This window comes from Mesocricetus auratus, unplaced genomic scaffold, assembly GCF_017639785.1.
Source record: "Mesocricetus auratus isolate SY011 unplaced genomic scaffold, BCM_Maur_2.0 Super-Scaffold_100007, whole genome shotgun sequence".
Lineage (NCBI taxonomy): Eukaryota > Metazoa > Chordata > Mammalia > Rodentia > Cricetidae > Mesocricetus > Mesocricetus auratus.
The window spans coordinates 63,197,130-63,225,044 of record NW_024429191.1 but is presented as its reverse complement, the minus strand read 5'-3'; the positions used below and the strand labels follow the sequence as shown (position 1 = coordinate 63,225,044).

Genomic DNA, 27,915 nt, shown 5'->3' with positions numbered 1-27,915 from the left:
CAACCAAACAAAAAAACGTCCTTTGTGCCGGGAGAAATGACTTAGCGGTAAGGAGCTCCTGTTGCCACTCGAGAAGATCCGTGTTCAGTTCCCAGCGCCCACAGATCTGATGTCCTTTTCAGGCCTCTCAGGGCAATAGCCTTTACCCGACACAGGAGCACAGTTATACAAATAATTAAAAAAGAGTGTATTTGGCCGGGCGTTGGTGGCACACGCCTTTAATCCCAGCACTTGGGAGGCAGAGGCAGGTGGATCTCTGTGAGTTCGAGGCCAGCCTGGTCTACAGAGCTAGTTCCAGGACAGCCTCCAAAACAATACAGAGAAACCCTGTCTCGAAAAACCAAAAAAAAAAAAAAAAAAAAAAAAAAAAGAGTGTATTTGACTGGGCATGGTGGTACGCACAGGTTCCTGAGTTCCATGACTTGATCTAATGTGAGGAAACCCGGACTAAGCTGCCTGGAGGGTATCGATTGTATCGACACTCTACTTCTGAGGCCTGGAAGAGTGAACAGGATCAAGCCACTGGTTTTGACTGCCAGGGAGTGTGCAGCGGTGATTGGTCCTCGCTTTACCTAAGGGACAGCCCGCGGTGGCGGCGAGGGGTCTTCTGGGAAGTCATGGCGTCGCTCAACAGTAAAACCGCGGTCTGCGTGATCTGTTTGGAGAAGCCGAAATACCGCTGCCCGGCTTGCCGCGTGCCCTAGTGAGCCGGGGGCCCGTGGGGGTTGGGGAGCGCGAGCACCGGGCCAGGAGGGAGGCCGGGCTGCGGGCGGGAGGCTCGCGCTGCGGCCGCTCGAGCTGACGGGGCCTGTCTTTCTTGTTACAGCTGCTCCGTCACTTGCTTCCAGAAGCACAAAGGTAAGATCCTGGACCGCTGTGGCAGCCCTTGGCCCTTCCTTGCACTCGGTAGGTCCCGTGGCCGGTAAACCAGCACCCAGGAGCCCGAAGCTGGAGGATTCCCACGAGTTCAAGGCCAGCCGGGACTCTAGACTGAGGTCCTGCCTCAAAGAAAAGCAAACCAACTGCTTTATTGGAAAAAGTCAGTCCTAGCTGTTTATTCGTTTTAGCTTTCTAGCGTAGCCCTTCACTGTCCTTGGCCGAAGTGAATTAACTAACTAGCTGCGTTTCTGTCTTTAAAATAATGGTTGTTTATTGTCTACAATAGAAGTTTTCTTTTTTTCTGTGCGTGATATTTTGAGGTTCTTTTTTATATAGTCCAGACTGCCCTCAAACTTACCATGATCTTGCTTTCTCTACGCCAAATGCTAGATCATAGGAGTACAGGTCCTTGCTACCAGGTCTGGCTAAGACAAGTTACTGACCTATTGGGAAAAAAGCTGGCGATGGAGAAATGGCTCTGCTGTTGCTTTTCTAGAAGATCTGAGTTTGGTTCCCAGCACCCACCTACTTTAGGCAACCTATATGTCCATTACCAGGGGATCTGACACCTTCTGGCCTCAACAGGCACCTGCACACTGTGGCATATACACACACAAATAAAAACAAAACCTTTTTTTGTTTAGTTTTTTGTTTTTTGAGACAAGGGTTTCTCTGTGTAGCCCTGTCTGTCCTGGAACTCACTTTGTATGCTAGGCTGACCTCCTGAACTCAAACATATATACCTGCTTCTGCTGGGATTACATGGTTTCTCTCTCTAGTCCTGGCCATCCTGGAACTCTCAACACTTTTTTGGGGGGGAGGGTGGCGTCCTGTTTTGTTTTAATAATAAAAAAAAGCTCTAGGCCGGGCGTTGGTGGCGCACGCCTTTAATCCCAACACTCGGGAGGCAGAGGCAAGCGGATCTCTGTGAATTCGAGGCCAGCCTGGTCTACGAGCGAGTTCCAGGACAGCCTCCAAAACAATACAGAGAAACCCTGTCTTGAAAAAACCAAAAAAAAAAAAAAAAAAAAAAAGCTCTAGGACTGGAGGGATGGTTGAGTAGTGTGTACTTGGCACTCTTCCAGAGGACCTGAGTGTGGTTCCCAGCACCAATGTCCAGTGGTTCCCAGACACCTGTAACGCTGCTTCAGGAGCTCTGCACCTTCCTGTGGCCTCCTCAGGCACTGGCACACATGTAGCATATTCTCTCCGTCTCTGCTACTCTGTCTCCTCTCTCTTGTTTTCTCCTGTCCAGGCACAGAACTCCCCCTGCTCGCCAAAGCTTTCTCCTCTAAGTCTCTGGACTCTCGGGTAGACTCAGGCCAGACCCTTCTTACCTTGTCCCTCTCTGTAGTGTCTCCTGTGACTAAACTCCCACATCTGTGTTTCTAGTTGCACATGGTACATACGTGGGGTGTCTGAAACTGCAGAGAAAACTCTGATGCTTGTAGACGTCAAGGCCATTAATCCTGGTGAAAATCTGTGACATTGGGGTGGGGGCACATGCCCCCTGAGCTCAGCCATTTTCCTCTGAGTCAGAGTCAGAATTACTCATGTTTCCTCTGGCCCGTTGCTCCATTTGACCTGTCCTTCTGTCGTCTCTACCCAGTACATGGCTTCTCCCTGGCCTCATGGGGAGCTGCAGCCTTGCTGCTGTCATGGAGAGGTTGTGTTTGTGTATGCCTGAAATTTGTCTCTCTCAGAGCAGTGCAACCCGGAAACTCGTCCTGCTGAGAACAGAAGAATAGTAGCTCCAGTGAATATAAAGTCTGAGGAAAACAAAGGTGAGTTGGTTAACATTAAACAAGCAACCTGCAAAGGATTTCAAAGATAGTGGCAAGGAGAGGAGATGGTTGAGGAGATGGTTGGGCAGGACGCAGAAGGTTGGACTTGGAGCAGCAGCTCTGGTGGGAGGCTTCCTTTTAACTGTTAGAGTTTTAGAGTGGTAAAGGACTGTCATTCCACTCATGTTTCATGCATCCACATATTCATCTATCCATAAAGCCTCCTGAGTGTCATGACTCTGCAAGCAGCTCTTTTTTTTTTTTTTAAGTTTTGTTTTTTTTTGACAAAGACAGGGTTTCTCTGTGGCTTTGGAGGCTGTCCTGGCACTAGCTCTTGTAGACCAGGCTGGCCTTGAACTCAGAGATCTGCCTGCCTCTGCCTCTCAAGTGCTGGGATTAAAGGTGTGCGCCACCAATGCCTGGCACAAGCAACTCTTGTACCAACAAAGAGATCCTTAAGATTCACAGAAAAGCGGGCGGTGGTGGCTCACACCTTTAATTCCAGCATGTGGGAGGCAGAGGCAGGAGGATCTCTGTGAGTTCGAGGCCAACCTGGTCTACAGAGTGAGTTCCAGGACATCCTCCAAAGCCACAGAGGATTCCTGTCTCAAAAAAAACAACGCCCACCTAAAAGACCAGACTTGCCTGCAGATCACAGGAAGTATGAGCCACGCATTTGCTAAGCAGTCACCATTCTGTTGCCTTCCCTTTGTGTAAGAGGGGATGAAATCAGAGAAGCAAGCTGTTCATTTATGTGGCTGTGACTACTGGTGTGCCCTCACTGTCACACACACATGCATATGCTGTCAACACGGGTGTCGTGGCTTTCTGAGACCTGACCAGCTGGTTGTGTTCTGCACTCCTCAGATGATGATGACTCTATAGCGGACTTCCTCAACAGTGATGAGGAAGAGGACAGAGTGTCTCTGCAGAATTTAAAGAATTTAGGTAAGTCTTTGCTGGGCTTGTTTTTCATTAATCAATTTTGTTTACTGCTATAAAGGCCAGCTGATCTACCTGAATTGATAAGGAATCCTGTCTGAAAAAAATAATGAAGTGGGACCTGAGTGTGATGGTGTGAACCTTTAATCCCAGCACTCCCAGCACGGCTACATAGTGAGAGACCCTGTCTGGGGGGGTGGGGGTGGGAGTGGGGAGTGGAGAACAATTTCAATTGGGGAAGACACTCAGTGTGGACCTCTGACCTCCATGTGTACATGAGATGCATAAGATGGGATTTATTTGAGATGGTCTTATGTAGTTCTGGCTGGCTTGGACTTTGCATGTAGATCAAGCTGGCCTCAAACTCAGATCTGTCTGCCTCTGCCTCTCTTGTACTATGGTGTGTACAGGTTGGCATAATTTTGCTTAAACATATAGTTTATTTTCTTTGCTTACCTAAGCTTTTCTCAACCTTCAGGCTCAGATTAGGCACTTTTCTAGCTTCCCTTAATGGCTTGGACTTACTTGTCGCACCTGCTGTGCGGCCTGCATCCGAGAATGTAGCGAGGTGGTCGGGATAGATGACACAGAGACCGGTCGGTTGCTTTAAGAAAACTTTATGCTTCCCAAGTCAGCTTAGGAGGAGATTCCAAGTCCACTTAGGAGAGAGAAGTCTCAGGAGAAGTCTCTCTAAGAAAAAGGAGCTTCCCTTTTTTAAGGACTTCTGCCATTCATCTACATACCATTCTTTCCACTTCTCACCCTCCTGGCTGGTGGTTTAATCTCCGGCCCCAGGGCCCCAGAATCGGGGAGACACCACTGGGGGGACAGGAAGAGGCATCTAGCCGTAGGGGGTGTGAAAGGCATGGTATTTCAGTGAGCAAGCCCTTATCTGAACCCTATCAAGAGCTTTAGCACTGAATTGTTTTCAGTAAACATTACACAGATGCCTGCTCCCAGGCCGAAGGGGAAGTGGGTTTCTGCTCAAGGTCTGGTGTCCCCACACTTACTAGTAATTTATTACTATAGTCACATTTGACGTAGTGATTTGCATTTTACAGCAGCCTGGGGGGCAGACTTGTGTTATGTGCTGTTTGCAGTTTAGTCATAAATAGACTGGGCAATCAGCAGGGAGAGGGTGGTGTTCACCATATTTTAATTATGTGCATGTGTCTGTAGGTATGGGCACATGAGTTCAGGTGCCATAGAAGCCAGAGGAGTCAGATCCTCCTGGAGCTGGAGTAAGGTGGTTGTAGGCCACCTTCCTTGGGTGCTGAGGACTGAGCTATGTCTCCAGCTCAGTCATGCACATTTTTGGAGCATTGCTTCTTTGGTGCTTGTAAAAATTCTGTTATTGGTGCTAATCTCATGTGTGTATGTGCACACAAGGCTAGAGGAGGCATTGAGAGTCCCCATCCTTCTCTCCCTATTCCTTTAAGGAGGAGTCTCTCATTGAACCTGGAGCTCACCTTGGCTAGGCTCAGTGATCTACCTGTCTCTGCTGTGCTTTAGTGTTGGGGTTACGGGTATGCATAGGACCATGCTTGGCCATTACGTGGGTGCTGAGATAGAGCACTGGGCCTCATGGTTTGCACAGCCAGCTCACTTAACTGCTGGTTCATCTTTCCAGCTCAGATCTTGTTTGTTCATATATATATTGAAAGATAATTTGTGAGTATAGTCATCTCTCTGATGTTCAAGGCAGCTTGGTTCCAGGACCTGTGTCTCAAAGATGGTCAAGTCCCCTTTTATAAAATGGTGTAATACATATAACTGATACACTTTAAATCATCTAACATAATTTGATGCAAACACTTAAATTGTGTAGTTATGATAAGGAAAGAAATTCACATTTGGTACAGATATTAAAAGTTTTGGTGCCGGGCGTTGGTGGCGCGCGCTTTTAATCCCAGCACTCGGGAGGCAGAGGCAGGCGGATCTCTGTGAGTTCGAGGCCAGCCTGGTCTACCGAGCGAGTTCCAGGACAGCCTCCAAAACAATACAGAGAAAGCCTGTCTTGAAAAAACCAAAAAAAAAAAAAGTTTTGGTTTGTTTGTTTTTGTGTTTCAAGACAAGGTTTCTGTGTAGCCCTGGCTGTTTTGGAACTCACAGAGATCTTCCTCCATGTCCTAAGTGCTGGGATTAAAGGCGTTTGTTGAATGGTTTAGATGTGTGGTTGGTTATATGACTTTAGGACATGGGGGCGACAGCATAATGGTTAAGAAGATAGAAGCCTTTCAAAGTTGATTATTACACTGGAAATTTAGCTTTCAGCCATTGGGTTCCCCTTGCACTGAAAGCTGGCATTGGTTTTTAAGGTGAATCTGCAACTTTAAGAAGTTTACTCCTCAACCCACACCTGAGACAACTGATGGCTAACCTGGATCAGGGTGACAACAAAGCAAAGCTGATGAAAGCCTGCATGCAGGAGCCTCTGTTTGTGGAGTTTGCAGACTGCTGTTTAAGAATCGTGGAACCATCCCGGAACAGGGATTCTTAAAATTTGGATGTGCTCTTTGCTTAAGCTGCCCACTGCTCCTCCAAGGAGGAGGTTGCTTCCAAGGCTGCTACAGAACATGTAGGTCTTTTCCATCACTCGGCTTGCTTCAGACAGGTGGAGAACACTCAAGGTGAAGAGCCTCTATGAAGAGTGGAACCCTGGAGTGATGGCTCAGCTCTTCCAGAGAGAGGACCAATCTTCAGCACTCATGACTGCCAACACATGTAATTAAAGTTCCAGGGGATCTGACACCCTCTTCTGACCTCTGAAGGTACTGTAAGCATGTGATCCACAGCCATAAGCAAAACTCACATACATTAAAAAAAAAGAAAGAAAGAAAAAAAAAAGGAAAAGGCTATTTATATTTACATGGTGGTTCTAAATTTACTTCTGGTACAGTTCAGAATTACATAATAAATACCAGGTTTATCCATTTGAATTAAAAACTGATTAGTGTTAATAAATTTTAGATATTGTTCTTGGTGACATTAAATAAATCAGTTTATTAAATAGTATTGTGCCTTAATGAACTATGTGTAAGTTCTTCCCCAGCCAAAATTCTAGAGCCAATTGAGGGTGATTTGGCCCCTTTAAAGTGCTTGTGGATGGATGACTTAGTATCTATCTTTTAGTGTCCATCTTGCTGTTGTGACAACATTCTGGATGGACAGTCACATCTGCTGAGCCTGAATACAGTAAGCTGGGACGTTGTGGCCCTAATCCTGGTTTTTTAACTCACTCCCCCAGATCCTGCTAGTGCTGAAGCCATAGTCCTGGCTGGCTGGTCCTCTGACTGCCAAGCCCTGGCTCACAGACAGGAACTGTTGCTTGCGAGTGCAGTCAGTCGCTGTGGGAATAGCTTGGCAGTTGTGTGTTGATCAGATGTCTTTGGCAAGGCAGCTGGCAGGAAATGGCCTTGTGGAAACAAAGGCACTAAAGATCACGTAGGCAGGTGGGGTAGAAGAGTCACACTTGGACTGGCCTGTTTCTTTCTAGCAAAATCTGATTAAAACCAGTAACATTAGAGGCTGAAGGTTCAGGGCAGATGTCAGCATATCGAAGTGGAGACTTCCTGCAGTGAAACTTTATCGAGCCCTAGGGAAACGGGTGCATACAATTAGTGGCAGGGACCAAAGACATCTCAGAAGTTCAGGAATAAAATCTCACATCCATTGAGTATGTCAGGAAATACTGGGAAGGGGTCTCACTCTGTGCTATCTGTCACCCCATATCTACTTACAGCTGGTAGACCAGAACACTTTGTTTATCCCTCGTCAATTTCAGGGAGATTTTGTACAGATTATGTAACATCTTATTGACTTAATTTCTTTCCTAGTCCCTTGTGCCAGGCTGGGTATTAAACTAGTCTTACAGAGGAGGAAAAATGGAGGTTCCAAGATGATGTGCCATCACCAAGGTTATCCAGGGAAGGGGCTGAGCTGAGACCAGGCTGTGAGGGTTCACTTTGAAGTGAAGCAGGTGGCAGGACACATAGAAACAGGCCATACAGTTACTATTTCTAGTTGAGCAAGTGACAGTCAGTAACCAAGTGATAAAATTTGAAGAAACTGCCAAATGCAGTGTCATTTGAGGTGACAAATTATGACTACTCATTTCTTAGAAGTGGGACTAATGTTCTAGAGTTAACTATACTATTTAATTCCTTATAGTTAGTTACCCTGGTAGAGGACACAGGTCTGAGATACATGCCTAACTGAGGTTCTCAACATTGCAGAGGAAGAGGCAAACACTCACAGGCAAAATGCTTAGAAGCAATTTTTGAACGGCTCTGAAGAGTCCTGTTTTGTTGTCGAAACAATGGCAGTAATCCACATCTATAGATTTTGGCTTATTTAGGCTTATTTAGGTTAGGGAGTTTTGTGCTATCCCTCACCCACATAGATGGGCAAGCTTTGTTCACTGCCTTTCTCAGTGAACAACTGGAGCTGTGGGAAGGACTACTTTCTACCATGGTCTCACAGAACGAGAACATACCTGAGGCAGTGCTCTGATGGATGTAATTCCAGCCTGATCTTGTTGTGGTGTCTGGATGTTGTTTCTGGGGCTGCCCGTGGGAAGCCGGAGGCAGGCATGGGCCACCAGTTTCCTCTGAAAGCCCCGCATACCCCCAGCTGAGTTGGCTAGCACCAGTCCCAGGGGCCAGAGGTGGATTATTGCCCCCAGTAGTTTAGTGTGTCCTGGGGGCAGCGAAGAGCTCAGGGAACTGGGAGCTTGAGGCATAGGTTTCTCCTCCATAGCATCCAGTTCTTTAGAGGCAAGACAGGCCATTCTGATCTTAAAGAGAGAAAACATTGCTTCATAGCTTTAGGTTTGACCAGCCTTCTTCCAAAAAGAGTTTACTTTTGCATTCATTTACTCGACGTGGAGGTATGTATAGTGAACACACTAAAATCAGAGAACAACTTGTGCATCCTAGGGATTGCTATTAGGTGGTCAAGATTTAGTCCTCTTTAAAAAATTAAACAGCTAGGCAGTGGTGGTGTACATTTTTAATCCCAGTGATAGGGAGGCAGAGTTTGTTCCTACCACAAGAGTCTCTGGACTCAAACTCATCAAGAGTAGCAGCAAGCACCTTTACATGCTGAGCCATCTTACTAGCTCTTCCCAGCACTCTTATTTTTCTTTCTTTCTTTCTTTCTTTCTTTTTTTTTTTTTGGTTTTTCGAGACAGGGTTTCTCTGTATAGCTTTGGAGGCTGTCCTGGAACTCGCTCTGTAGACCAGGCTGGCCTCGAACTCACAGAGATCCGCCTGCCTCTGCCTCCCGAGTGCTGGGATTAAAGGCGTGCACCACCACCGCCTGGATGTTTCCAGTACTCTTATTGGAAAATAATCATCTTGACAAGGTAAACTGAAGGCCCTCGGCTGTGATGCCCTGAACTAGATTGGCTCTATATGGCAGAATGTAAAGAAACTGTAATTCTACTGGCAGTTTGTTCCTAGCATTGCTTATGCCGCTCTACTTTTTCTTTTTTAAATAATTTATTATTTTATGTGCATCAATGTTTTGCCTATATGTATACCTGTGTGAGGATATCAGACCTTGGGAGTTACAGACAGTTGTGAGCTGCCATGTGGGTGCTGGGAATTGAACCTGGATCCTCTGGAAGAGCAGTCAGAATCCTTAACCGCTGAGTCATCTCTCCAGTCCTGCCACTCTGCTTTCACAGCCACCCTGTACTGCAGCTGTTTGTACCCATCTCACCATACAAGTGATACAAGGCTGAGAGGCTGCATGCCTGCTAGCACGCCCACATCTCAGTGGCAGAGACATTTCCCTCTCAGGCCTGTCTGAAGTACTGTCCACCCTGGTCTCCAGTCATACTCACTCTCCACTTATGCCAGGCATGCTTGATGACTGTGGCAGCTTTGTGCAACCTTCTGATGTGCTTCCGAGTTAACCAGGACCGAACAGCTAAAGAAACAGCAGAAGACATCAAAACCATTATTAGAGATGTTAGTCTGTGGCCAGTACCAGGGTTGATGTGAAAGTGTGAAATCTGTTTTTTCAGTGATACACTATGTCATTATATAAGGCAAAATGGGGCTTAAAAGTCACTCCTGGGCCAGGCAAATGGTGTTGCATGCTTCTAACTCTAGCACTCTGAGTTAGAGGCCAGCCTGGTCTACAGAGCTAGTTCCAGGACAGCTAGGGCGACACAGAGAAACCCTGTCTTGAAAAACAAAAAACAACAAAAAGAAATCACTGGTTAAGAGCACTCACTGCAGGCACCCAGATTTGGTTCCCTGCACCCACATGGCGGTTTTTAAGATTTATCTATTTGGGCTGTGGAGATGGCTCAGAGGTTAAGAGCACTGACTGCTTTCTCTTCCAGAGGTCCTGAGTTCAATTCCCAGCAACCACATGGTGGCTCACAACCATCCATAAAGATATCTGGTGCCCGGATCTCTGTGAGTTCGAGGCCAGGCTGGACTGACAGCCTCCAAAACAATACAGAGAAACCCTGTCTTGTAAAAACAAACAAAGAAAAAAAAGATATCTGGTGTCCTCTTCTGATGTGTAGATGTACAAGGAGGCAGGATGTTGTATTCATAATAAATAAATAAAATCTTAAAAAAAAGATTTATTTATTATAGATACAGTGTTCTGCCTGCATATACCCCTGCACACCAGAAGCAGGTAGCAAATCTCATTACATATGGTTATGAGCCACCATGTGGTTGCTGGGAGTTGAATTCAGGACCTCTGAAAGAGGGACTAGTGTTCTTACTCTCTGAGCTATCTCTCCAGTGCTTTTAATGGCTTGTTCTTAAAGGTACCTGCACACATATGGTACACATACATAGTCTTACACACACAATAAATGTTATATAATACTGCCCCATTGAAGGGCTACCTGGGAGTGCTAACTGTCACGTACCCAGGCTACCACAGATCTGTCTTCAGTAGTGCCCAAGGAACAAAGAGGGATCTAGGTTATCTGTGCCTTTAAAAATTTTTTTCCACTTATGTGGTCATGTAGCTCCATGGTATAGCACTTGCCTAACCCTGAGTCTAATTCATGGCACTGCAAAAAGACAAATTATTTTCATAAGTCTGTCAGGACTGTGTTAGTCATAGCCATCATAAGGAATCAGCCTCACTAATAGGTGGCTGGGTTCCACCTACCTGCTTGAATGAGCACCGCAGCCTGCCTCTGTTTCTCCTGCTTTTGGAGCCGGTGTTGTCTCCAGCCACACTGGATGCAGCGGGCACATTGCTCCAGCACCTGGGCACGCCCACATTCTAGAAGCTCTAGCTGAGAGAAGAGGAATCCATTGAGGTCCTTGGCCTTTCCTCCCCTTACAAATGTAGGATGGCCTACATTTACAGCTAGCCCTATATATAATCTAACCCTCAGCCAGTTTACCATGGAGTCAGTCATGAAAATCTTTGTCCTGCCACAGTACAGTGGGACTTGTGCGGTCTCAGCTGGGTCACTGGTAGTGGTCGCTGTCTGAATTAGAGCTGGCACAGCATGGAGAATGTCCTGTAGCGGGGGTTGCAATGTGGCCTCCTTGGCACACAGAAGCTGCTCTGGGGGTGGGAGAAAGTCTTGTCAGCCCCTGCTTGTTCCCACATGCTTCTGTAGCCTGAAGAGAGCTCACTAAGCCTCTTTCTTGCTGCTGTTCTGAATCTAGTCATTTCTTCCCCCCTTTTGCGGGTAGAGGAAGCCCTTAAGTTCTTCACAATCCTGACTGTTGGGAGTGTTCTGAAGCCTCTACTGCCGCGTGTCTCCTTGGACAGGCAGGCAAGGACTGGAAGCCTGGAAGGAATCCCAGGCTGCTTGGCCACTCCCTCAGCTCCACCTCTTACTCTTTACCCTTATGGAAAAGGAAGAACATACCGGCTATGGGAAAACCCTCCCAAGCTCCTCCTGTGTGGGAGGATTTACCTGAGGGCTCTGACCACAGTTAGCAGCCCAGCGCCTCTCTGGAGACAGAGGTCATCAAAGCAGATGCAGGAGACGAGAGATGAGAGACATCCACAAAATGGACCAGGGCCCAGAGGGGCTTTTTGGTAAGACAGGAAAGCAAGCCATGGAGAGAGGAGAAAGAAAGGGAGAGGGAAAGGAGAGTGACACAACTCCCAGGAGAAAGAGCTTGCTCACTGGGGGCCCAGAAGAGGGCTGGGTGGTTGGAGAGCAGCTGTGGTTGGGCTGAGATTTGTCCTAGTCCTTGTGTCTGTCCCTCCACTTGGTATAGACAGCTACACTGTGCCAACAACCTCTCAATCATAGCTGCTGGGGCTCAAGCTGGCCATGCAGGGGTGGTCCAGATTCCTCAGATTGCCCTTCTGCCTGCTGACAGGCAGAGTTCACCCTCTGGGTTTGTCTACCTCTGTATCTGTATGGAGCCATGTCTACCGACACTGATCAGTTTTGCCCACTTGTTAGCTGCCCACAGCTCTAGCTTCTCTGTGGGTTCTCCACAGCCTACCCCCAAGACCCTAGAGTGGATGAGAGCATGAGGTGAATAGAGCACTGGCTTTCTTCCCTGAAGGGGACACCTCATCTACCCAGGAAATAAGTTCCTGCTTCTTTTTTTTTTTTAAGATTTATTTGTTTATAATGTATACAGTGCTCTGCCCACATGTATGCCTGCAGGCAAGAAGGGGGCACCAGATCTCATGATAGATGGTTGTGAACCATCATATGGTTGCTAGGAATTGAACTCAGGACCTCTGGAAGAGCAGGCAGTGCTCTTAACCTCTGAGCCAACTCTCCAGCCCAAAGTCCCTGTTTCTTGATCTTTGGTCTTTGGTTTTTCGAGACAGGGTTTCTCTGAGGCTTTGGAGGCTGTCCTGGAACTAGCTCTTGTAGACCAGGCTGGTCTTGAACTCCCAGAAATCCGCCTGCCTCTGCCTCCCGAGTGCTGGGATTAAAGGCGTGCGCCACCACCTCTCAGCTGGTCACATCTACTGTTCCGTCTCATGCCTGGAAGCTTTTGTTCAGATAACTTTGTCCTATATACTGGTTGTTAGCTGGCTAATCCAGTTTATCCCCACATACCACCTGCTCCAAAATGCTTTCTCATGTCCACTTTTCCCTGGCGTCAGAGTTAATTCTCTGCCTTTCTACACCATTGTCAGCTGGAGTTTGTTCCCCACATTGTACCAACAACCGTTAGTCTCTGGATCCTCATGTCTGAGGAGGTACAGCTAAGTCCTCAGTAACCTATGGTTGAACAAACAACAAAAAATGGGCCCCACTTACCAGAGGGCCCTCTGGCAGGACACAGGCCCTGGAGGCCAGAGGACGTGCGAGGTCGGAGCCTTCTCAGCAGTTTATATCGTTCCACGAAGTTCTGGTGAGAAACCCTGGAAGCCAAAGCAGGCAAAAATGACTGTGAGCCGGGTGGTGGTGGCACAAGCCTTTATTCCCAGTACTAGGGAGGCAGAGGCAGGAGGATCTCTGAATTCGAGACCAGCCTGGTCTACAGATCAAGTTTCAGGACAGGCTCCAAAGCTACACAGAGAAACCCTGTCAAAAGTGTGTACCAGGTGCCTGCCTGGGGCTCAAAGCCAGGGTTGCCTGACTATCCCTACTGAATGGAGGAGGTGTGTTCTAGAGATGCCCAGGTCACTCAGTCTGCAGACACCATTTAAAATTGAGCCTATGGCTGGCAAGATGACTCAGCAGATAAAAGTGCCTGTTGCAAAGTCTGACAGCCCTCAGGACCCATATGCTGGAAGGGGAGAACTGACTTGCCTGGCTAGTCGTCCTCTGGCCTCATGTGGTGTGGTACATCTCTTGCTGGGAGTGGGGTGCTCACGGAGGATGGACAGCATGTACCTGTGCAGTTCTTAAAACTCTGAGGCCTGTCTCTGAAACCTCTTAAATCTGACAAAGTCACAGGAGAATTCCTGACGCTCACTTCCTTTTTCCTTCACACTCCAACTCTGGCCTCCCCCAGACTAGCTCATTTTGGTAAACTGTCCTGATTCAATCATCTGCCCCAGAATACAGCAGTTATTTCAACAGCCTGGAAGCTGACTGCTCCTCCCCTAACCCTGTAAACCACCCCGTTCTCTTTTTACTGAGATCTGCCTGCCTCTGCCTCCCCAGTGCTGGGATTAAAGGCGTGTCCTACAACACCTAGCTTTATTTGTAAATTTTAAGAAATTTTATGTGTCTGGGTGTTTTGCCTGCATGTATGTCTGTGCACCACGTGTATGCCTGGTGCCCGTGGAGGCCAGGGGAGGGCTTCAGATCCCCTGGAACTGGAGTTATAGATGGCTGTGACTGCCATGTGGGAGCTAGGAATTGAACGCCAGTCTTCTGAAGAGCAGCCAGTGCTTTTAACCCTGAACCATCTCTCCAGCCCCAGACCCTAAAGGAAGGGGAAAAAGATTTCTTTTATATTTACTTGTGTCTGTGTGTGGGGTGGGTGGGTGAGGGTATGTGGATATATGCCTGTAAGTGCAGGCATTGATGAAGGCAGAGGGGTTGGGTCTTCTTGGAGCTGGATTTACAGGCAGTTGTAGATGGTGGAAGAGGGTCTGTACCCTTAACCTCAGAGTCATCCGTTTCTCTAGCACCCAGCCCTTTGTTGATTTTTGAAACAGTGTCTCACTCTAGCCCAGGCTGGCCTCAAACTCACTACATAGCCCAGGCTCGCCTTACACTTGTGTTGATCCTCCTGTCTCAGCATCTCAAGTGCTGGGATCATAGATGTGTGCTATCGTGTCTGGCTCATACTTAGTTTTCTTGTTTCCACAGGAATGTAGGCCTAAAAGGGCACAGATTCCACAATGAGTGACTGAACAGATGCACAGGTGCCATCCATTTGCCTTCTAGGTGGACTGCCTCAGACCTGCCATTCTCCTCATCCCTACCTCCCTCTGTCTGGCTCATGTTCTGAATGCCACCAGGCTTTGGTCCTACAGCAATGTGGCTTACTTACCGGATGGGAAAGCCAGCAGCACTGATGTGGATGGTCTCCACAAGGCCACAGGCCTCCAACTGGCTCAGGACCTACAAGGGTGGGGAGACAGAGCAAGCACCTGTAGGCCAAAAATGCCATTTCTTTTGCACATCTTTGGTCCTGACCTTCAGTGACAGGCAGGATTGGCTGATGGAGATGTCTTTGTGGGGCCATGAGAAACTAAAGGCCTGAAGATCTCCCTGCTACAGGAGGTTCTGGTAGACCCACAAATGCCCTGTCTGGTACCTGGCTCCTGACATGGCTAAGGTCTGCAATGGTCCTGGCTGTCTGTCACCTCTCCAGGGCTGACACCACTTCACAATACAGAAGAGTTTATTCTCTTCCGGCATCAGAGTTGCTCAAGCAAGGAAGGTTATACTGTGAAGATTTTTACTTGGCTACACAACCACACTTACCAGGTGACTGTTGGATATTCCTCAGTGCTGTCCAGCACTCATACATCTATACCCCCTCAGAACCTGAAACCCTGAGGAATGATTCTATGTAAATTAGGAAATGAGTCCAGAATAGCCGCACTGCATGGACTGCACAGATGTTGAACAAATCACAGAACAGCCATTGCCCTGAGCAGATTCAATCTATTGTTAGAGTTAAGCTAGGTGAGCAGGGAGCAAGATGTTCTGGGACAATAAGCCCTCCTTGATGTCCAGCCTGAGAGACTGCCTGTGATCACTCCATCTGGAGATGGCTCTCCCTTTAGTTTTCTAGGCCTGGCCGGATGGGGTTTGATACTAGGCAGCTGTCAGTCAGGATTAATTACCTCTTTCTGGAGGAAGGTCTGTGGCTTACTCTGGCTGTTAGGCTTGATACAGCGAATGTAGTGGGGTGTTGTGCTATGAAGGACCTGTAGGAGCTGCTCCAGTGAGGCCTACAGACAGAAAAATCCGGGGTAAGGCAGGATTGGGGCAGCTCAGGGTCATAAATGTGAGTACATTATGTCCTTGGTGACCCTTCCAGCCTTGACATCAGGACCCACATATGCCCTGGGAACTACTGGGACCCCACTCCCCCAGACAGGGTTTCTCTGTGTAACAGTCCTGGCTGTCCTACGACTTGCATTGTGACCAGGCTGGCCTCAAACTCAGAGCGATCCGCCTGCCTCTGCCTCCAAGTTCTGGGATTGAAGGCATGCGCCACCACACCTATCCTGGAAGTTCTTAAAGAACCTGTTAAAACACAGTTTAACCACCCATTACTCATCACCTTTATCCAGGGACGTTCTGACCAGTGGCTCTCACTGACTGATCCCCTGGTCTGGGGCTTGTTCCTTTCTTCTCTTCCCCACTTCTTTCCTACAGGAGAACAGCTTCACACCACCCCTGCTTTCTACAGTGTGCCAGAGGGATGTCACTCACAGCTTAGCCTAATGACGCACATGCTGTGCAGGTCTTGTCAGTAGTGTTTGGTGCTGTGGCTATAGCATGCTCCTCAGACAGTAGACCTGGCTTTCCCAGGGTACCGTCAAGGTGATGGTAAACTAGGGTTAGCATAAGAACAGGAACAGATAGAGATTGGCAGGGTGGGTGAACAAGTTGGAGGGCAGTGGTCAAGAGATCCCAGGAAGGTGAGCAGCTCGTGCAAGTTTCACACAGCAGAGGGAAGCAGACAGTACCAAGGGAAGTGGTAGTCTGGTCCAGCCCAGCACAGAGTTTGAAAGGGTAGTCACAGCTCCATATAAAGTGCTACTCTTCTCTGACTACCCCAGGAGCAGAGGGTGAGAGCCTCAATCCCTGTCATATCCCGTGGTGTCTTGTCTGTTTCGTATGGGTCTCTTACACTGAAGCATAAATTCGAAGGGATCAGAACCACATTACTGCTCCCTAGTAAATAGCCCCAATCCTGAGGGGTGCTCAGGAGACAATTACGAGAGTGAACTGAGCAATTCAGGGCAGCACCATCAGACCCACCTTGAACTTGGATACCACAGTCAATGCAGGAGCCCTGCTCTGGGCAGACAGCTCCTCCTGGGTCTTCTCTTCAGGGTTAGCAGGAAATAGCATCATGAGCAGGGGGTCTTGGGATTGCTGCAGGAGCCCAGTCAGCTCAGGGGGAACAGGGTCCTATTGGGAAAGGGCAAGGGTGGCAGGCAGGTGAGCTGCTGCTTAGTGCTGGCCACTGCTCTGGTACCCGTACCCAAGCACGGGGCTTCTCGGGAGGGCAGGGCTGGAGTCCCAAGTAGAGTGGGTCCACCAGCCAAGAGACAGAGGCCACTTCCAGGCAGACAGGTCAGAATGGATTAGCAAACATGGATAGCCTGCATTTTGAGGAAGACGGTGCTAGCTAGGACCTACTCTGTGCATGCAGCAGTGATTCAGCTTTCTTACCCAGGACCTATAAGCTATGTCCCAGGCCCACCTTGTTCTTTTCCACCAGGCCTTCTGTGTGGTACCGTACAGGTCCTGCGAAATGCACAACCACAAAGCTGGGCTCCCGGCTGAGCTTATTATGACCGAGGCAGGGCTTGCCTCCCAGAGCACTCTCGATGCGCGTCTGTAGTTGTACTGCACTGCTTGGCCGATTAAGGCGGCATTCCTGTGGGGTGGGAACGAGCAGTCATCACAGTGATGAGGTCTTACCTCATCTTCACCATCCTCAGTGTCTGGTCCCCATGGGAGCAGAGTTGTAACACAGGAATTATAGCAACTCTGGGCGGGGGTGGAGGGGACAGGAATTAATATATTATTTGCAGATGGAGGAGAGACATGGACAAAAGAGCACACAAAACAGTCCCAAGGCACCAGAAAAGCCCAGAGACCAACTCTGCTGCTTGGCTCACTGGCTGACCCTCCATACCTCATTTATGAGGGAACAGATGCTGATGGGGCTCCCCTCCAGGAGATCTAAACAGGTCTGGTTGTCTTGGTAATTGACAAAGGACCACTCCAGGCCCTCAACTGCATATTCCTCCTAGGAGCAGGGGAGCAGTAGGAGAAAGCAAGTTCCAGAATAGCATTAGGGAAGGAACAGAACTATATTAAAACACTTTCTTACATAGGTATTACTTATCAATAGGACAAGGAACAAAGGTGCCTAGTCATGACTGGGCTGGGGGCCAGCAAGAGGCAGAGGATCCAGAAGGATGACCTGCCTTGTCCCACACCTCACCTGCTGGGCCTTGAGGTAGTGAGCCACAAAGTGCTGCTGTAGCTTCTCATTGGCATAGTTGATGCACAGCTGTTCCAGACTGTTGTCAGGGAATGACTCAAAGCCATACACATCTAGCAGACCTTTGAAGACAGGAGAGAACCATGGAGCTACCACAGCGGGGTAGAGATGACAGCTACAGGAGCCCAAGTGGCTGGACCCTTGCTGAGGCCTCATTCTTAGAAACCCTTGGATAAGGTTGAGTGATCGCTGTCTCCTGCTCCTACCATCCACCTAGGGTAGTATCCAGGGCCTCTTCCTCTTCCCCATACCATGTAAGAGCAGACAGAAAGTCAAAAAATCTGAATGAAGGGCAGCCCAGGCATCAGCACAATTTTGAGTATGAGTCCTTTGGCCACAGTGGGCTCCTAGATATCAGGTCCCATTTTTTTTGGTTTTTCGAGACAGGGTTTCTCTGTGGCTTTGGAGACTGTCCTGGAACTCGCTCTGTAGACCAGGCTGGCCTCGAACTCACAGAGATCCGCCTGCCTCTGCCTCCCGAGTGCTGGGATTAAAGGCGTGCGCCACCAACGTCCGGCTCAGGTCCCATTTTTTGTGTGATACCAGGAAATGTCCTTTGAAACAACCAAATTCAGAGGACCTTGACCTCTCTTTAAGCAAACTAAGTCTGCACCCCTAGCTTTACTTCCTTCCCCTACTGAACTCACAACAACAATGCTGATCTCAACTGTGTCTCCCCATCTAGCTCTGACTACCCTTCTGGGATTGGAGCTAAGTCTCTAGGAGAAAAAGGACCATTAGGGACAAGGCATAAACTGGTCTGTCTGGAGAACAATTAAATGTAGAAATATCACCAAACTCTTGGATGGATGGGCGAAAACACTAGCAGAGAGGGAAAAGGAGCTTCTCAGAAGCACACAGGTGACCCAGGAACCCTCCCTCCACCCAAGGTCCAGCTGCTTATTTTCTGGAGGGCTCCTGGCAGGGTGAACCTTGCTACCTATGAAGGCAGTCCACGAGCTGGAGTCTGCACAGATGCTGCTGTTGATCACTGATACCAGCCAGTCGAAAAGCCTGTTGATGGGAAAGAGTGGGGTGTGGTAAAGCTTGCTCTCCCAGGAAGGATGCTACCTACTAGAAGACTCTGTGTTCTGCACCTACCAGGCCAAAGGCTAAATCTTCTTGTTCTGGCAATCTTGACTTACTGCAGAGGCAGGCTCTGGGCATATACATTTCCAGGTATACACAGACCTGACCTGTCCTCATAGCAAGACAACACAGGATAGCACAGGCTCCTGTGTCTGCATTAGACATAGCCCATTACTAGATGCTATGACTACAGGAGGCTACTGGTAGGTCCTAGTTGGGTTAGTAAGTAGCTGAGTGCACTGAATTCCCCTGAAAAAACCTTAAGGAAGTACCACATCCTACTCAATCCTAAACAAGTGTTCCCAAGTCACAAGAACAATGAATGGCATTCTCTGCTCTGGAACTGTCACTAGCCCATAGAAAACGAAACTCTATACAAGGTTTCACCAAGCATGACACTGTTCAGGGACTTCCTACATATTGCCTTCTCCTACCTCAGTTCTGGAAACAGGGCCTACGCAAAGACTCTGGAATGGAACCAGCAACCCTGCTTCAGCCTAAAAAGTGCTGGAGTCACAAGTGGCCATCACACTTCACTTTCTCCTTAAGTAATTACTCTGCAACCTGTTTAATTCAATAGACCTTTTTGGGGGGTGGGGCAACAGGTTCAAACAGTCATGCAAGACATTAGAATGAACTAGTATAGCATGGCTGTTTCCATGTGTAAAAGCTCTACTGCTAGACGCTCATTCTATCTGCAACCCTTCACTTTGCAGTAATTTGTGGACAAAAGATTAGAAATTTTTTGATTGCTGGGTATTGTAGCACACACCTTTAATCAAAGCATTGATAGTTAGTTCCAGGCAAGCCAGAGCTACATAGTGAGACCCTATCTCAAAATACTCCCCAAAGCAAAAATCTCCCAACTTTCCACCTAAAACCTGCTTTGAGGCAGTTGTACCTCTGTCTCTAGTTGCCACAGGCTCTGGCAGATCTCAGATTCTTGGCTCTGAACAGGGCTGTCCAAGATCTCACATGTACACAGTGGTCATTGATAATATCAGGGGATTCTGAGCCCATGACAGCCTCTACAAATTACTCTGAAGGTTCTTAAAACTCAAGATGAAATAATCCTCGACCATATGGTCCAGAGGATGGAGGTGCCTACATCATGTCCCAAGAAAGGCCAGGACCCACCTTCCCTGCTATGCTGCTTCTGCCTGCTGCATTTTTGCTGGTACTGACTCTGGGTTGAGCTTTGGCTCCACTGCTCTCTCTCCAACTCCCCTGATGACCTTATGAACCAGGGTACAGGAGACAGAGGAGCCTAGCCACTACTCAACAGTCTGAACCTACAACTGTAAATGCGGAGGTCACCTTTGGGGTTTGCTTTGCCAATGGAGAGCTGAAGACTTTCCTCACCTATAGCCAAGAGCAAAGCAGGCTCCTGTACTTGAACAATGAGCTGAACTAGGTCAGGAATGTGGCAACTTCTCCATTCAACATGTGCAGAGGCCAAAGGCAGGGTTTAGGGCAAACCTGTGAGCTATGCCCTGCCACCTCCTGGAGTTCCAGCAACTGGTCTGCTTTATTCTGTACCCTCCATCTTGGGTCTCCCATCTATTGCCTGACAGTGTTTAGTCCAACCTCAGACAGGCTAAGAACCCATGGGGAAGGGAAGGCCCAGGGTAAACTGCTCACCGTGCATAGATCAGTTTGGCCAGACAGTCTCTGCGGGTGTCACACTCAGCTCGGGAGCAGGGCTTCCGGAACACCTGCTGCTGCTTGCCTGCCTTGATGGTTCGAATCTGTATAGTTTCCAGCAGCATGTCCTCTGCGAGCTGCAGCAGCAAGGCTGATGTCCTGACAGAGACTGGGAGAAGAGTCCTCCTTAAGCAAAACCCTCCATTGGAACTGAGTGGATGGAGGAAACCCAGGTTCTGATGGGTGAGGAGGAGGTTTGTTACAGGCCACCCTATGTGGCAGAGGCAGGACTTAAAGCTACAGTGTTACAACTGGACAAATTACATTCTAAACCACCTGACTGATATTCTCATTGTAAAATGGAGACAACAGTGTTGGTTTCACCAGAGGCTGAGGGGTAAATTATCCATGGCAGGCCCTAGAGCAGATGGTTAATCAAGGGTGCCAGGCTGAAAAGTTTACCCTTTAATTTCCACAGCATCCCAATAACACTAGTCACTTTCCTGTCAGGTGCATCCCCCATCCTTGTGTCTCACCTTTGGTACCATCCACCAGTTGGCAGGGCTGGGCTTCATCTTCTGAGTCAGCAAAATGGACATTGCCAAGGTGCAGCAGTCCAGCTAGGACCTGAGGGGCAGAAGGGCTGGTCAGGAAGCAGGGGTCGAAGATAGGTCCTTATGCTGATGTCACAACAGAGGACAAAGGGAGCTCCTAATCATTGTCCCACTGTCTACCTCTCTCAGATAAGATTTCATATACATTAGAGCATCCAAGACAATCTCTTCCACATCTCATTAGGCACATGCCATGATGATGCCCGTAATAGAGATGGGAGAGGTTAATGTTGAACATAGCAGAAAGGCAAGGTTAGAGTCTAGGCAGTGAGACTTCAGATGCCTCCAGAGCAGCCAGTAGGCCCTACCTCCATCCAGCTTCTTTCCCCATTCCTCACTCTTCAGGAATGTCCATATGGAAGTACTGCTCCCTTAGTTATGGGCCAGTGCCATTTCTGCCTGATGGGACGTGGCCATGGCTTCCTGGACCCTTTCTCAGCATTACTGGGCTGTGATAGTCCAGCCTAGGGGAGGAACTGTGATCTTGTTCTCTACAGTAGGTACTACCCTTCTGCCTTTGCCTTTAATAATCTATAGAGGTAACTTCCAGAAGTTATGATGGCAAGAACACTTAGTAGACCCAGTAAGTTTGGAAACCCGGGGACCTCATTTTAAGAGAGCAGAACTTCTCCTGCTATTGTTGTCTGGTTCCAGACAGAAAATCTCCATATGCTACCAGTCTTCTAGTCCCAAACTACCCCAGGAGAGGGCAGCTGTGCCTAACGGGCAGCATGGCTGTGGCATAGGTTCATAACACTTTCAGTGGAATATGAGTCTTGTCCTGGGAAAACCACTTTCCTGATCATGATGTCTTCCGGGCCAGATAGGCATGCCGTAACACCTTCAAACCAGCACTCATGCCCAGACTCCACGTGTTAGCCACTCCCTCTAGCCTGTCTCCACGAACTGTGCTTCTGCATAAACTCTTGCCTAGCACTGTCCATACTGGGTGTGACACCATCTTCCTGCAGTGGCTTCCCTGTCTCTGTCCCCAGTGTACTCTACATCCTGTTGCTCTAGGAGATAAGGAAGTGAGGGAAGCAGCTGGCCTTCAGCAGAAGCAGAAAGGCAGTAAGGGTGAGAAGGCTGGCTCACTGGGCTCCCAGAGGGAGAGACAGAGCTCAGAGTGGAGGAAGAGGTGGGCATCTGGAATGAGAACGTCTGGAACCAACTTTACTACTTAGTGGTGTCTTGGGTAGGTTTCTTTTTTCTTTTAAGGTTTTTTTTATTTAGTATATATACAATGTTCTGCCTGCATGTATGCCTGAATGCCAGAAGAGGGCACCAGATCTCATTACAGGTGGTTGTGAGCCACCATGTGATTGCTGGGATTGAACTGAGAACCTCTGGAAGAGCTGCCAATGCTCTTAATCTCTGAGCCATCTCTCCAGCCCTTGGGTAGGTTTCTTTACCTCTAATTTTCTCAAGTACAAAATGGAAATAGTCTCCATGCACAAGAGATTGTTGGTAAAAATCAAGTGACCTAAGAAGTGTGAACATAGTTTCCAAGCTGTAAAGTGTTAGTCAAATAAGGAAAGATTATTTCTCTATTCTTGCCACTGTAATAAAACCTGCCCTAAGGCCCTTGTGCTCTGGGTATGAGTCACTGTGCAATGTTCATTACTGAGTACTCTATGGTGTGTCACTGATCCTATGGCCCAGTCTAGCACTTGTCTCCAGGCTCCTTACAGTGGTGGCCAGTTCCTTGGATACGGTTCTGTGAGGCCTGAAGTCCTAGACACTCAAAGAGAGAGAGTCCCAAGTTCAGGGACAATCCATGAAAAGGGCTACCATCACCTCTAAGTGTAAGTAGCATGGCTTTTCTTCTGACCTTAAAGATGTTGTTCTGGGTGGGGGTGTCGATGCCCAAATGGAGCATGGCCTCTCTGGTCAACTCGAAACAATCCTCTGAAAAGAATTCACGTCACAGCCCAGTGGTCAGCAGGGTCAGCGGAGAGGGGAGATAGGCCCTGGGCAGAATGGGTGGGGCTTTGGGGCAGTCTAGGGTACTAAAGAGGCTCTGCCTACCTTCCAAGTTGTTTTCTGGATTGGGTAGCCAGGAGAAGGCAGCACCCTCGGGGAGGTACCACTGGAGCCTTTCATCCTTGGTGGCTCCTTTGCAAATCTGTGAGGAGGGGTGTACAGGAGGCTCAGCTTGGGTGGGAGGGCCTTCAGGCCTGGGGTTAAAATGAGGAGTGAGAAACGGTGCAACATTGCAAAGCTGAGAGGTCCTCCAAAGTAAGCACAGGGCATGGGATAAAAGAAACACCACTGTCCAGGATGTCTGCAGCCTGATGGATAAAAAAAAAAATGTCTTCCTGGAAAGCTGGTGGTCTGATGTAGAATGCATGACTTTGGCTGGGGAGTCCTTGTCTCAAGTAGAGGCACATTCCCTTACCTAAAGATGCTCCCAGTCTGGGTGCAAGGAGCCCTACCAATGTCCTGGGGAAGCCCAGTTCAGGAAGGAACACAATCCCAGAGCAGCTCTCATGCTGATGTTGGAAATAGTTTCCATCCCTGAAGGGTCCTCAGTCTAATGCAAGTGATACAGCTTCCATTTAGAAGACAGAGTCCCTGCCTAGAGGACCTTCTGATCTGAAAGAGGCAGAAAATTACACCTCTAGGTACAAACTGTGCATGAGCAGCTCTGCTTGAGGGCAAGCCAAGGGGCCAGGTGTGGAGCATGGAGGGATGAAGGGACAAGCTAGCCAGCCCTGCTTATGGCACAGTGCATTCCACCTGGCACAGACCTGGTAGAAGATGTGGAAGTTCCTTTCACTGGAGGCCTGACAAGCCACACGCGTCTTCTCCAGGAGGTAGGTCTGGACCGCAGCTCCCGTCATCTGCTGGGCTCTGGCACACAGGGGCAGAGCCCATTATTATCCCTTTATTCCATAGCCATTTACTAGCCCTAGCTGTACAACAGACTGCTACCTAGCAAATCCATTCTAAGCTTTTCTTGGTTTGGGAACATTCAGAATGTCCTTGGGAAGCCAGGTGTAGTAGCCAGGAAGAGCAGGAGTTCAAGGTTAACCTGGGCTCTGTGAGACTTTGACTCAAACAACAAAACTCAAAATGTCATCGAATGTTCTGGCATATTCTCTCATATGTAGCTCAGGTAGGTATGGCAACACCTCTGCGTTATCACTTTGGACCATCTCAATGTAGGAGCTGATGCCCTAGCTTCAGGCTCAGGGTTATGTCCCAAAGAAAGACATTTCTGAGCAAGAGAAGCCAGCATGAACACATATGCCATAAGAGCACTAGTTCAAGGTCACAGTAGCTATGGCTTTCTAGGCTTAAAAAGGATATCACCTGAATTCACTGTGCTCAAGAAACCCATGCATACAACATATAAGTGATGAGCAGAGTTCTGCCCAGTTGCTCCAATCCCCATCTCTGCTGCCCCATGCATCGGATGGCTGAAGCTATTACCTGTTCAGCTGGAGCTGGATGAACTTCCCAAAGCGACTGCTGTTGTTATTCCTCAGTGTGCACGCGTTCCCTAGAGATCACACCTGTGTTTATACCCACTTCCCCAGGTTTGCAGAATTCTCACAAGCTGCCGTGGCTATGTCCTTGCCTCTAGTCACCTAAAGGCCCCTCTGCTGATTTCCATGTCATGGGGGTCAGGATTGAGGAATGGTGCCAGGGCTTTGGCAAATGGAGTTTAAGACATTTAGAAGTATTTCTCAATCAGGAACAGCAACCAGCAAGGCTAGGCAGTGAGGGGTGGTTTTTTTCTTTTATATGCCATGTGTATGAGTGTTCTGTCTGTATCAATGTATGTATACCAGGTGTATGCCTGGTGCTTGCAAGAGGTCAGAAGAGGTGGCTGATCCCTTGGAACTGGAGTTATGGATGGTTTTGAGTCCCCATGTGTGGGAACTGAACTCAGGTCCTGTGTAAGAGCAACCAATTCCTTTAACCACAGAGCCATCTTTCCAGCCCCAATCAGGGACTTTCTGCTTTGATAGGAATAGGTGAAAGCAAGTTGTCACTATTGGTTTTAGACACAGATACAACATGTGGACTCCAGGCCCAACATGGACATTAATAGCTATGCCACCATAAGTCAGGTATAATGGTGCAGTTCTTTAATCGTAGGCAGAGGCTACATATCAAGATTCTGTCTCAAAAACAAATAAAAGTTAAATAAACAACCCCCCCTAAAAAAGAAAAGCTATGCTACCTTTGACAAATTTCCTATTTGGAATCTTAGGAAACTGAATGGAGGGATAAGATTGGACTAGATGAGCCTGAGACTCACTGTCCAACTGTTTTATATGAGCCAAATGGCACCAGCTCTATCTGGCAGTGGGTCTTGCAGATGCTAGACTCTACCAATGAGCTATATCTCCATATGACAGCACCTTTAATGGAAGGAAGCTGAGGAAATCTGGAAGGGGTTGGCCTCTAGGTAGTGAAGGACAGTCATCCTCCAGCCCAGAGAGCAGTCTTAAATCACCCCCTCTCTCCTGGAAGGGGGCGAATCCCAGAGGAAATGGACTGGGGTACAGTGCAGAGGACACCAAGCTTACCAAATGCTTCCATAACGGGGTTCGAGTTCAGGATCCGCTGTTCAATCCTCTCTGCCATCTTGTAGTTCTCACAGGAAGCCGGTGAGGAGGCCACCACAGCATAGAACTTCATCAGGCAGCGGGACGTCCATGTCTGCAGCAAAAACAGCCATGCGGACAGTGTCCTCCTCCTCATCACCTCCAGCCTTGTGGACAGTGTCCCCCATACCCTCCCACTACAGAACCCAAGAGATGCCCACTAGAGTGATTTCCTCCCTCACACTTTGCTGCCCACCCAAATGTGTGAAGAATGCTGAATTTAGCTGTGGCCTTGGGCCAGGCATTTCCCATCTGTGAAGTAGGGGTGCTCATCTCTGTTTCTCTTAGCTCAGAAGATGCACTAAGGAAAGAGGCTGGAGTACAGGAGGAACACCCTTCCCATACCCCAAGACCAGACATGACAGGCGACTCAACATCCCTGAAGCCTTACTACTGTAACTAATTATCCTAGAATAGGCTTTCTGTACATTTTCTTACAAACCCTGGAGATGCAGGGTTTATATCTGTTTCTGTTTCATCTAGTTTATATATCTATTTTTAATCTTTATTTATTTATTTATTTTGGTTTTTCAAGACCGTGTTTCTTTATGTGGCTTTGGAGGCTGTCCTGGAACTCGCTCTGTAGACCAGGCTAGCCTTGAAATCACAGAGATCTGCCTGCCTCTGCCTCCTGAGTGCTGGGATTAAAGGCGTGTGCCACCCACCATTGCCAGGTTCTTTCTTTATTTTTGAAGACAGCATCTTACTATGTAGTCCTTGCTAGCTTGGAACTTTCTTTGTAGACCAGGTTGGCCCTGAGCTCACAGAAATCTTCCTGCTTCTGACTCCCCAGTGCATTGAAGACTTATACCACCCTGGCATGGCAGTGGTGATGCACATCTTTAATCCCAGAGGTAGAGGCAGAGGCAGGCAGATCTCTGTGTTTGAGGCCAGCCTGGTCTACAGAGTGAGTCCCAGGACCGCCAGAGCTGTTACACAGAGAAACCAAGAGACTTATATCGCCATGCCCAGCTGGCGTCCACTACCAACACAAGGTTTCTCTGTGTAGCCCTGACTATCTTGGAACTCACTCTGCAGTACAGGCTGGCCTGGAACTCAGAGATCCCTTGCCTATATATCACATCATTTCCCCCCTTTTAAACTTTACTCTACATTATACCTTTCCCTACTCTTTTTTTTTTTTTTTTTTTTCCGAGACAGGGTTTCTCTGTGGCTTTGGCTTTGGAGACTGTCCTGGAACTAGTTCTTGTAGACCAGGCTGGTCTCGAACTCACCAAGATCCGCCTGCCTCTGCCTCCCGAGTGCTGGGATTAAAGGAGTGCGCCACCACTGCCCGGCTCCCTACTCTTTTTTGAGACAGGGTGTAGTTATGTAACCCCAGCAGGCCTTGAACTCACATCTCTGTCTTTTAGTCTCCATAGGGATTATAAATGTGCACCATAACATCAAAAGAACACAACTGGATCTTTACTGGGACTATCACTTTAAAGCCCCCCCCACTTTCTTTGAGACAATGTCTCAAGTAGTCAGGCTGGCCTTGAACTTACTATGCCGTTGAGGATAACCTTGAACTTCTGTTCTTCCTGTCTCTACCTCCCCAGTGCTAGGATTATAGGTGTGGGCCACCATATACAGTTCATTTGTATCTCCTGCATGCTAGGTAATCACTTTACAGCCCAGTTGCATTCCTAACACCCACCCCACCTCTTTTTCTTAACAAACCCATTAGGTTGGAAGTGTTCACTCATGTCTATTGTCTGTCAGACTCTGAGCATTTGTAACATTTCGTTGTCTAATGTTTGGTAGAATTCATAAGTGAAGCTGTCTGGGCCTGGCAAGAATACTACAAATTTTAACCTCTTTTGTTGTTGTTTTGTTTTGTTTTGGTTTTTGGTTTTTCGAGACAGGGTTTCTCTGTATTGTTTTGGAGGTTGTCCTGGACTAGCTCTTGTAGACCAGGCTGGTCTCAACTCACAGAGATCCGCCTGCCTCTGCCTCCCGAGTGCTGGGATTAAAGACATGTGCCACCATCATTCGGCTTAAGTAGGTCCTTTTTAAAGTCATATTTAATTTTATTATTTGTATATGTGTTTTGGTTGCAGCTATGTCTGGTGCCCATGGAAGCAAGAAGAGGGCTGAACTATGTAAATGAGTTCAAGGCCATTCCGGTCAACTTACTGAAGCTTGTCTCAAAATTAAAAAAAACAAAAACTGGGGATGTATTATGGTTCATTGGTAGCATGCCTGCAAA

General features: G+C 48.1%; 2 protein-coding genes across 9 annotated transcripts in view; one reads left to right on the top strand and one right to left on the bottom strand.

Annotated features, from left to right (window-relative positions):
• Window positions 1-542: 542 nt before the first annotated feature.
• Znhit3 (zinc finger HIT-type containing 3) lies at window positions 543-15,751 on the top strand. Of its 2 annotated transcripts, XR_001196890.3 has the most exons (6): window positions 543-703; window positions 827-858; window positions 2,583-2,663; window positions 3,531-3,611; window positions 5,924-6,376; window positions 14,347-15,751. XR_001196890.3 is itself a non-coding variant. In XM_005076913.4 (5 exons), exons 1-5 carry the CDS (start codon window positions 618-620, stop codon window positions 6,103-6,105), a joined length of 462 nt encoding a protein of 153 aa, XP_005076970.1. In that variant the 5' UTR covers window positions 543-617; the 3' UTR covers window positions 6,106-6,620. The 2 variants fall into 2 exon arrangements, 1 of the variants encoding a protein (XP_005076970.1); XM_005076913.4 differs by lacking the exon at window positions 14,347-15,751 and having other exon boundaries at window positions 5,924-6,620.
• The window catches only part of Myo19 (myosin XIX), a 31,527-nt gene continuing 10,200 nt past the window's right edge, over window positions 6,589-27,915 (bottom strand). For 4 of the 7 annotated variants that reach the window (XM_040749374.1, XM_040749378.1, XM_040749376.1 and 1 more), the window contains 20 exons: window positions 25,626-25,758; window positions 24,520-24,589; window positions 23,835-23,937; window positions 23,113-23,209; window positions 22,916-22,992; window positions 21,007-21,097; window positions 20,468-20,639; window positions 18,678-18,751; window positions 17,678-17,799; window positions 17,366-17,479; window positions 16,928-17,104; window positions 16,480-16,632; window positions 15,333-15,440; window positions 14,531-14,601; window positions 12,841-12,944; window positions 10,996-11,162; window positions 10,755-10,884; window positions 9,454-9,539; window positions 8,101-8,400; window positions 6,589-7,200 (listed from right to left, as the gene is read on the bottom strand). In XM_040749374.1, coding sequence (XP_040605308.1) covers window positions 7,072-7,200; window positions 8,101-8,400; window positions 9,454-9,539; window positions 10,755-10,884; window positions 10,996-11,162; window positions 12,841-12,944; window positions 14,531-14,601; window positions 15,333-15,440; window positions 16,480-16,632; window positions 16,928-17,104; window positions 17,366-17,479; window positions 17,678-17,799; window positions 18,678-18,751; window positions 20,468-20,639; window positions 21,007-21,097; window positions 22,916-22,992; window positions 23,113-23,209; window positions 23,835-23,937; window positions 24,520-24,589; window positions 25,626-25,758 — 2,478 coding nt within the window. In that variant the 3' untranslated portion in view covers window positions 6,589-7,071. Of the gene's footprint in view, window positions 7,201-8,100; window positions 8,401-9,453; window positions 9,540-10,754; window positions 10,885-10,995; window positions 11,163-11,520; window positions 11,639-12,840; window positions 12,945-14,530; window positions 14,602-15,332; window positions 15,441-16,479; window positions 16,633-16,927; window positions 17,105-17,365; window positions 17,480-17,677; window positions 17,800-18,677; window positions 18,752-20,467; window positions 20,640-21,006; window positions 21,098-22,915; window positions 22,993-23,112; window positions 23,210-23,834; window positions 23,938-24,519; window positions 24,590-25,625; window positions 25,759-27,915 lie in introns of those variants that run through there. The other 3 variants (XM_040749379.1, XM_040749380.1, XR_005878363.1) reach the window with 3 other exon arrangements.

Coding starts and splice junctions, on each gene's coding strand:
- Znhit3 (XM_005076913.4), top strand. CDS start 618: ATGGCGTCGCTCAACAGTAAAACCGCGGTCTGCGTGATCTGTTTGGAG. Junction 2,664..3,530: donor AAAGTCTGAGGAAAACAAAG/GTGAGTTGGTTA, acceptor TGCACTCCTCAG/ATGATGATGACTCTATAGCG. Junction 3,612..5,923: donor GCAGAATTTAAAGAATTTAG/GTAAGTCTTTGC, acceptor TTGGTTTTTAAG/GTGAATCTGCAACTTTAAGA.